Here is a 10,960-nt window from a genome sequence, read left to right as displayed (position 1 = left end):
TGAAGTAACCGATTTAGAAGCTAAAGGATCTCTGCAAAATAAATAATACTTCTATTAAATGAGATGTCATCCATCGAGTAAGGCACATGAACCTTTCCTTATCTTATGAGATCCCTGAAACTCACGGATATCCCAATGTAATAAACAGATATGAATTCAATAGAAATATGAGTAGACTCAAATCTACATTCCCGGATGTTCTGCGAAAAAAATACATCCAAACCATCTTTATTGTCATAGAAGTAATTAATTGATGTATGCTATATGTGTTATAACATTATGTTTATCATACGAACAGTTTTTGCAAAAAAGTGTTAAATCATTATATATATTTTTCCTTCACCTCATGAAGAATTGTGGACGTAGGAGATTTTGTGGCGCTTCCTATTCCCCCTTGCTTCGATATTATCGCATTTTTTTTCCATCTCATTTTTTCTGTAACAAGTTTTTTGAGAAAAATCTTATTTTACTTTAATGTATGAATGCTTGTGAACATTTTTTTTCTTTTTTCCTCTAAGAGTTGCTTTACATTCTTCTTATGTTGTAGTCCAGAGCCTAAAAAGATATAGAAAGATTTATGTTTCGTTAAAAACATAATTGTTAGAACTTATTAGGCGCCAATGAAATAAAAAGAAAACAAAACTTACGTTATGGACCAACAAAATTATTTTATTTTTTTTTTCAGAATCGAATAAAATTGAATTTAAAATTAGAAAATAATAGTTTCATTTTTATCAGAGTAGTTTTAATCTTTACTCAAATATGTTTGCGTTTCTTTTTACTTTGTTACTTGATTAGTTTAGTTTATTTTTTCTCATTTCAAATTGCATTGCTCTTATTTGTATACTTTTTGAATGCACATACATTTGTATATAGTAGATGAATTTTTTTTTTAAGTCTCAATAGATGTTGCTTCATTTTTTTACGAGTTCCGTTGACTTTTTTTGTCTAAACAAATGAAGAACATGTAATTAAGTAATCATTTTGTTTCTTCTTCATTGTTATTATTATTTGACTTTTGGCTTGATATTAATAATAAAAAACTGCTATTTTTTTTTAGTGCTGAAAAAAATACATATGATTTTGTTATATTAATACAAAACAATGTCACGAAAAAAAAAAGTAAAAATACATGTATAGGCGCCAACATTCATAAGATACATTAGAGCAAATATACTCATAATAACATATACTAGCACGCCAACACATTCTTTCACTTTTGCAAAAGTGAACTAAAAAAACATACATACACTATGTCCTTTGGCAGGTCGTATATCTATAAATTAAAGACAATAATTTATTCATAAATCTTATATCTAAGGGTTTCAGTGTGATTTTAAAAGACTCTAGGATCTCAAATATGTTCCGGCTTAAATAGTGAGACTAACATTTTAAAATGTCTGGGGAGGAGATTGATTTAATTGTTCATGGAAAGGAACTCCCTGTTCACATTGACGTTCTCATACATCACTCTCCCTATTTCCAAAGGACTTTATCGCCTCTTGTGAGTGATCGATCTGTATCTTGTATCAAACTTCACCATGATACCCATGATCTTTCCTGCATATACTTCGACACAATGAAGAATATTGTTCAATATTTCTACTCGGGAATTTTGGAAGTTAATGAGAAGAATGTTAAATCCATATTAGAGGCGGCAACCATATTGCAACTCTTTCGTATTATGGAGCCTTGCTTTGAATACTTTAAACAAGGTGTTTTGTGTCGAATATATTTATAAATTTACAGTAAATTTACTTAAAATAAGTAACTTTGTGGTAAGTTAACACAAAATCATAATTGTGCAAAAATCAAGAAACGGAAACATGTCCATTTTTAACATAACGTATATATATAGCTTAATATTTCATCGACATATTTGGAGAAATGGAGGCTTGACATAGACTCAAGTACATATTTTAAATACTTGTGACTCAATTTGATCACTAAGACTCACAAATAGACTTACACTTCAATTATTTTTGCTAAATTTAATGTATTTTTATAGTATCTTTTATTTTCTAAAGACCCAAATTGGGCTCAAAAAAATGTTCAAGGACTCGAACTGTACTCGATAAAAAATTATAAGACTTGAACTGGACTCTATAAAAATACTCACGTACTTGGAGTTGTGAGCAATGACTTGAGGCTCCATTAAGACTTACTAAATAATGTCAATCGTGGGATTTGTATTCAAATTTCGGGGATATGTTAAGATCTCCCAAAAAGACAACTATATTTTATTAGTTTCATTTCATTTACGAGATTTAATTTAGTCACAATATGGCATTTCAAATGAAATCTATCAATTTCAAGTTCTTTGATTGTAACAATGAATTATTGGTACTTACAGTTCTAATTCCGACTATTCCAAAATGTTATTCGTAATGATTTGTTGATAGACATTGACGATATTAATTTATCAAAGAAGACAAAGGTAATCCTAAGCCAATTTTGTAACAAATACTTTAGCTTGCTTTTTTGTTGACTGGTCACATTTCTAATATTTCTTTTACATACTGCTTAAATATTTTCTATACAAAAAAAACACTAGTAACAATACTCGTTGACAGATCTCAAGGCATCAAATGTCATCAAACGCTATATCATTGTTGACTCTGTTGTTTCGACCTACGACGTCAAGAAAGACTCCAATTCCCTTGCAAATATTGATGGATTCCTCTTTGATTTCATTGTTCTTAACTTCACACACTTGGCAAAACTCTCTCAAATATATGAACATACGACATTTGAGCAGTTCTGTCGAATCTTGGATTCCCCAGATTTAAATGTTGGGAGTGAGATGGAAATTTATGAAGCTATTCTGAAATGGGTTAATTACTATCCCTACGATCGTTATTATTACTTCACGGTTCTTCTTCGTAATCAATTGCAATGGTATTGTCTCAAAAAAGAGGAGTTTGAATCTTTATCAGCTTTACTTCAAAGTGGTGAGAATTCATAAATAATATTATATATTATATTAAACATATGTTTGTTGATTAAATGTGATTAAAGTCGTTGCATGTTATCGTGCCACTGCATTCAGGGAAGAAGATCGATTTTTGTTTCCATACAATATGTATGTAATAATTATTTCTTATTCAAAGTAATCAATCAAGTGACAAAATTTATTACAATATAATTGTAATTACAGCCATATGTCATATAATTAAATAAATATATTTTCTACATTTATTTGCATGCAAAAGAAACTGTTCTTTACGACTGCTATGATTATGAGTCGATTACGGATGATCTCCTTCCTCAAATTTCTAACTATCATCTCCTTGATCTTGAGGAACAACAACTTTTTTGGAAGAGTAGAGTAAAAAAACCCAATCGATGGCCTCAATTAATCGTTGCTACCTCTTATGTTGAAAAAGGACTTGAGTACTTTGACTTTTCATCCAAGACTTGGAAAATTTTAACAAATAGACCGCATATTGAGTATGGAGCAGAGCTATGCTATGCAGCCAATAGCCTCTTTTTAATCGGAGGAGTTCAGTCAAAATACGTATACAAATATGACTTGGAGTCAGACTCGTGGGATGAGACGTTTCCAATGTTGAATAACTATCGTGTGGCACACGGGGTCATTACTCATAGGAATAAAATATATGTCATGGGAGGATCTGCAAAAACATCAAAAGATTTTGGACCTGGACTTAATGAGGTTAGTTTTCTTTTTAAATTCATATGTCGCGTACAAGTTGAAGCTTGTATACGCAGACAGAACTATATAGTTGTAACCAAAAAAAAAAATGTAATAATTTTTTAATAAACAATTTATGTAACTTTTGTTGAGGTTAATGCAATGGTTGAATATTCCTTAGCTGCCGAAGAAATATTAATTATGAATTTTTTATTTGAAAATTACTAACTGATATATATATACCAAATACATATATGTTATGAGAAATTATTTAGTTGAAATGAACAAAATGATAATAGATGTAATTACATAATAGATATTGAATATTGCTTAAATCGAAATGAAATAGTAGCATCAGTTAAGAGTCGATAGCGAAAATGACTAACATTGTAACTAAAAAGCGTAATGAGACGTATAAACTATAACTTGAATTATCAGCTTATAAAAATTACAACTTTCAAAATAATCAAAACTTGCACACAACATACATAGATTTTTTATATACCATATTACGTATAAACCAGGTCTTACAAAATTTCAACAACCTATTAGACCTTCGGCCAGACAATCTTGAAGTCTTGGTATTGCAAATTGAAGCATATTAATCCAAGTAATTTCTTCATGTATTTTAATGCAAATGATAACACATTGAATAATTTTCGAGCTTTTATTAAAATAGAAAAAGTGCAAAAAAAAAAAGATTCTTGTTTGCTAATTATAAAACACCAGTTGATATTGGCTGGGTGTCTGCCTGAATATGTAACGTACAGCAAGACATTGCTGTCTCATCCTGAGTCACTCTGTATCAGTTAGGTTCAGGATTGAAAAAAGTTCTTTAGCTGTTGGCATACTCAACACAGTTTTTTTTTCTTTTTCTAAAGCTGTTATCATTATTATTTCATTCTTGAGGACAGAACATGAGTGCTCAGGAATGACGAAAAACAACGTGAAATTTTATGTGTGAGTCCTTGTTGGACTTAGAGAATAATTAAAAAAATAAACAGAATGGTATATGCTTGATACAGAGTGGAACTAAAGCTTTAAAACAAATTTGCGAAATTTGATTATGCGAGCCCTGTTAGAACGATAAACATAGATATTAAATATGTTTGTTCTTCCGTCTTTACATAATAATATATTCAAAATAAGATAATTCTTTGAAAGTATAGGCAAATAAATCATTTATAGCCCTTTTAAAATATAATAATAATAATTCACTCTCCCGAACAAAGAGCTTTTATTGTACATACGTATATATTTATAAAGTATATTTTAAAATAGGAAGTTATGATACTTGATACCATTAATAATTAATAATGTCGGCTCGAGGGGATGGTATAGGTATTATATAAATATAACATACTTGTGAAATAGCTTTGTATGTTTTTAAGAGTCAAAAGTTTGTAAAATCTGCAGAAGAAACGAATTAATTTATTTGAATAAACATCCTATTATTTGTACAATGTACATTAAAAATACTGGGCATAGCTAGTTAGAGTAGTTCAAAATATAACTTGCCGTTATTTAAAAAATTTGAAGTAAAAGTGAACGTGGTCACCCTGACAATTTAATTAATATTTGGTAGGAGAACAGCTTGATGTAATGATATTTCAATACACTAGTTGCTATCCGCTATGAGATAAAATAAATTTCCAAATATTCCAAATCTAGCAATCATATATCCAGGAGTACCATGATGTCAATCCTCAATTTTACTATGAGTCTAACAAGGACTTACATTTATAACTAAGCAACAAGTCTTCAATCTTACTCTTCGTCTTTTGCACACTATTGATTACTTTATACTTAGATGTTTTTTCTTCAGTAATTAAATATCGAACTTCGGAAAATTAGAATTACTGTTTAGTTTGCAACCACAATAAGTCTCAATTGTCCAGTACCAGATTTTTACAATTCTGGAGATAATTTTTAGAGATTTTGTAATGTTTTTGATGCCATAAATGTTGTAAAGTCTTAGGAAATATTTACAAACCCCGTGGCTAGAGGTTTCGCCCTAAAACTATATTTATCCTCGTTAGGGATGTGGATATCAACTTAAATCATGGATTTCTGGATAATGTTCCAAGATAACATAAATGACAACATACAGATAGAGGTACTTCAATTTTAAAAAAATATACTTTTTTGTCTAATTATAAAAATATCAAAAGGACCGACCAATTTATTTTTCAAAAAGTAAAAAAAAAAAAATTGTATTTTTAGTGTTGAGATAGCTGACCTTTTTTAGTTTTTTTACCCCCCTCACTCTACATAAAATGAGAATATTGTGTCATTGTACGATAAGAAGATGGAAAACAGTTATTTTATCTGTAGCTACGAGTTATGTTGTTATATAATACTATTAATTGCCCTCTGTGTTCTTCTTTAAAGTTTAAGTGTGACCATTATTAGATTTGTAGGAATTTTGAGCTACTTGAATGTTAAAAAAGTTAACCAAAAGTGATAGTATAACAATTAATTTTTTAAATACATTTAATTATTCTTTTATTCATGAAAAGAGAACATCTATGTATAAAGAAATTACTTGTTTGTGTATATGAAGGACTAAGAGTAACACTGATGATTTGTTAGGAAGTTTTAAATGTAAGTCCTTGTTGGTGTCAGAGTAAAATTGAGGATAATTATTCCGTCTCTGAATACGGATTGAAATTTGTGTTTATTTCTTTCATCTCATAACTGCTCGTTACTAATTTAAATTACGTTATATCATATAAGCTGCTCTCCTATAAAATATTGATAAAATCGTCAGGGTTATTTGGTCTTTTTTCCGTTTTTTTTATCTTGAGTGAGTTCCTTATCTTATGTGTCATCGTTTTCTACGCAAGATGTTGCTTTTTATACTACCACAAATGACTAATCTTTATCATTTTCCTTCATGATGTATGGTACATCTCCTTTCCTTCTACAAATTCACCTTTGTTAGCGACTGTATAATTAGTATACAGTAACATTAAAGTGTACTCAACGCTTCGAACAGACAAAGCATGTAGTCTGGAATATTTGAAAATTTATTGATCTATTGGTTTTAACTTGGTTGCTGACGAGTGGGAATAAGTGTATCTCACTCCAAGACACATAATAAATATTTAACGACTATCTAAAGTACAAAGATAAATAATAAAGTAGTACAGTGTCAACTTGTTATTCTAGACAAGGAAAACCTTACTCCAAGACCTTATACAACAACTGTAGTATGATAATTGAAGTTCATGTCTCTCAATTATTATTGTGTTGACTTGAATTGTAAAGGATCGACTCTAGTCGATAAATTGAAAAAGGAACAAAAGAAAACAACATATTACTCTTAGTATTAACTTTGAGTATTTCTTGCTTACTTTTCATGTAGGACTGTTGCAGCGATATATTATTATTATTTTTTTTTTTTTTGCTTTATGAGCACTGATGAGTTGATATTTATTACTTACTTTGTAATAAGGCAATTTGTTACTACATTATAGTCTATTTTTACAGAGTATAGAAGAAGTTTTTATAAATTATCAGAAAGATCACAGACTCAAATCGTGTCAACCCGAGTTGATACAAAACTACTACCCATGCCCTTTAAATAGAATAACATATATCACTCTTTAAAATCGATTTTTTAGCGATATTGCTACTTAATTCTGATCTCATATAACACAGCAATTCAGACTGTGACTTGAATCTAACGCAACCAAAAAATGAGTTTTTATTGTTTAATGACCTAACTTAATGTATTATTTTAGTTTACAGATATATTTGAAGAAAAATAATTCCAGCCTGCTTTTATGTTGACTTGTTATCGATATTAAGTCTACTTATATAGTAATGGTAAAATGTAAAATTGTCTATCGTACATTTTTGTTTTCCTTAATTTTTAGATAATATTCTTTTCAATTTATTTGATTATATTTTTCACCTGAATTTATGCTTTATTTTGAGACATAAATTCATCATGCTTAATCACTCATGATTTTTTTGAAGGACATTAATAATATTCAAAAATAATATTTCCTTTGATATTTGGAAATAATTTCCATAAAATAATTTACTTTTCAGAGCCATGATTTTTTTTAAAGAGTAGGAGAAGTGAAATGGACTAATGTTTTCACACTAATGAATGTATTTTTATACATAATTGAATCTAATTAATTTTGTATGTATGACTTTTCCAGATAAATTACTACTCATAGAAATAAAAAAATTAAAATTAAATTGTGATTTTTTGTCTTTATCATGCATGACTATGAAATATAATTTGAAATTGTACTGTAACGAGAGTATTAAACGAATTTAATACTTACATATCTCGGTGTTACATAACTAGCATAAGCGTTTACACTGTATTTTTTGTCAGCTATCAAATTGTGTTACCTAATACGTAAGAGTTTTATAATTTATTCACTTCAATAGATAAATGAAGTAAGACGTTGAGATATTTAAACAACCTACTACCTCGACAGAAAGAAAGAAACGGAAAATTTGAAAAAAAAAAAAAACATTTGGTATCTATCCTTATGTATTTTTTTTATGTCAAACGTTAACTATTGCTTAGAAATTAATAATCAAATACATTAAATTGATATAATTTCTCAATATCACAATAATTGGGAATATGAAATGATACAAATTTTAAAGGGTTTGGATTATGTACATTTTTATAAATATCAAAATCATATAGTATAACTTTTTAAGTTCATAATATTTAGAGTCATCTGGTATAAATCATACAACAGTCAAGTTATTAAAACTACTTTAAAAAATTATATAGGATCTATTTTGATTTCAAAATGCTAGACATCATATGCTCCGTTTTCAAAAGAAAATCAACTGTTTTTACAAATTCTTGTTAATTTATAATCACATATAAAAAAATATCATCTTTGTATTTCTACACAATAATTTTGGCTATAATACCTCATTTTAAAGTAAACACTCTTATAACTCGTTATTCAATTTGAATATTCTTTGGGCATGGTCGTTTAAATACATATAATCTTGTCAACACTGTTTTCCTTTTGAATAATAACTCAAATTTTTCATAACGTGATAAGTGTGATAAATAATACATAAAGAAAATTTGGTTTGATTTACTTATTTCTCTAATGATTTCGGGCTTTCTTTTGTCTTTTTGGGAGGAAAGGTTACAAAAAAACAATAAAATTAACAATGTGGTATATAAAAACTACAGAAAAAAATAATAAAAATCGTTTATTGAATATAAAGCTGGTTTCGTTTCATTTTTATAAAATGTAGTCTCAGTATGAATTGATGTTGGTGCGTCACATATCACAGTATTATTCCACTAACATAACCATTGACTAATTATGCTTTTTATTAGCAGTTAATCTTTCTTGGATGCTTACACGAAAGTATTCTTAAGACAATAAATCATATTTACGTATGTCCTTGTCACTTGTCGATTCTTCAACTCTTTTCTAATTTTAGATTGGTCCTAGGGCTATGTTTTCTAATTTTTTTTTCTTAACTACTTTTCACTCATTTTTCTGATTGTTTCCATCTTTTTATTTATTCAACTGTCATAGCACTAATTTTGCCGGTCCATCGATCCTAGCTAGGACTAAAAAACAAACACGAATAATAATTAAACCCTAAGATACTAGAATATTATATAGTTAATAGACGCAAAATTAATTCAAAACCTATAAATAAATGTCCTTGATATGGATGACGATTTATTATTCCAGTTATTGCAGAAACTTCAATAACAATCGAATTTGAATTTAAAAAATTCTAAGCATTGGTTTTTTATATATTCTTTTTTTTTATGTTAACACACAGTGCTGCAATATCTATTGATTTAGTTTTTAAAAAAATATGAACAACCGATATGTAAAAATACAAGAAACCGAAAATTAACTTGATAAACCATACAATATAAAATAATTTTTGAGAGAAGAACAGCTCAGCTATCATAACATATCATTGCTTTAGCTGCAATCAGTTTTTTAGGAGAATAAGGAAATAAACACAAACCACTCCTAAACTAGTAAATCCATAGAAAATACTTGTACTCATATCAATCATTAACTTTAGTTCGAGTCCAAGAATGACTGACTCTAATAAATCCCCATCAAATCATCTGTTTTTAATGAGTACATATTTTATAATTAAATATTCCCTCCTAAAGCGTAAGATAATGTAGGATTCATTTTATCAAAAAACAAACAAAAAAAACAACAACTTTGAAACTACAATATAATCAAATAGTAGCAAACTTAAGAATATATAATTGCGTTCAAATATGCATTTGGCTTATAAATCCAAATATTGGTTCATTAAACAAGTACGCAGTATAATTTAAAACATCTAAAGTACATTAAATTTTACTTTATAATAGTTATTATAAATTTGTGTCTACACAACGACAAGGAAAATTCTATCCAAAGACACACTTTTTGTCTTTTTAGAAGAATAACGAAAGTCCTGACGTAGAATTTGATTAACGTTGGTTGTTATGTTAAACTTTCTCCTTCATTCCTATAGTATGGATATTGGATATAAAAAAAAATATTAGGATAGTATCAATTATGTGGTGAATTAATTAATGTATATTAGTAAAGTGTTAGTTATGAGTAAATTTATCATAAAAATTAAAAAAATATATAGTCTATGTATATATAATGAAGTATAAATCAAAATAGTTTAAAAAAATGTTTAAAAAGTTTTAACATCGAATTAAAATAAGAGTATTTTCAATCATAGTAGGTTTGGCATTTAGAGCCTTTTTTTAAAATCAAGTTTTTGAGTAAACTTTTCAATTTAGAACCATATTTGGAAAATATCTATAGGAATGTAAATTTATGAAAATAACGATCAAATGTACACTCAAAACCTCAAATATTTATTTTGTTATCTTGTATATTTTTCAAAAAAATGGTTCTAATCATAACAAATTCAGTGAAATGAAGAATAATATATGAAAACTAATATTTTTAATACTTTTTTTCAATTGCATTATATTATAGGTAAAATTGAAAAAAAATTATTTTATTAGAACTTTAATTAGTTTTTTGAACATGTAATTTAAGGTTGCGGTAATGTGCATTCAAATTTAATATAATTGAGTCAATCATTTGTCTAATTGTAAAAAATGATACATTTGTACCGGATGACAAATTCAAAAATTAAATATCATTAAGTTCATTGAATTCTTTACATCTAATCAAAAATACTTTTCAATTTTATCGGATACGGAACATATTTATTTTGCGGTTCCAAAACTTGAATGCCATTTAACTTATTCAGTTAAACTCAATGTCGGTAGGTTTGATTATCTACTAG

General features: G+C 27.8%; 1 protein-coding gene across 1 annotated transcript in view; it reads left to right on the top strand.

Annotated features, from left to right (window-relative positions):
* The first annotated feature begins 1,159 nt into the window (after window positions 1-1,159).
* LOC121116677 (kelch-like protein 36) overlaps window positions 1,160-10,960 on the top strand; it is a 28,503-nt gene continuing 18,702 nt past the window's right edge. Inside the window, exons 1-3 of the mRNA XM_040710955.2 lie at window positions 1,160-1,715; window positions 2,574-2,951; window positions 3,213-3,676. Of these exons, the coding sequence (XP_040566889.1) occupies window positions 1,397-1,715; window positions 2,574-2,951; window positions 3,213-3,676 (1,161 nt within the window). The 5' untranslated portion in view covers window positions 1,160-1,396. The remainder of the gene's footprint in view (window positions 1,716-2,573; window positions 2,952-3,212; window positions 3,677-10,960) is intronic.

Source organism: Lepeophtheirus salmonis, chromosome 1, assembly GCF_016086655.4.
Source record: "Lepeophtheirus salmonis chromosome 1, UVic_Lsal_1.4, whole genome shotgun sequence".
NCBI lineage: Eukaryota > Metazoa > Arthropoda > Copepoda > Siphonostomatoida > Caligidae > Lepeophtheirus > Lepeophtheirus salmonis.
Note: the sequence above shows the minus strand (reverse complement) of the source record. Positions and strands in the feature narration are given on the sequence as shown.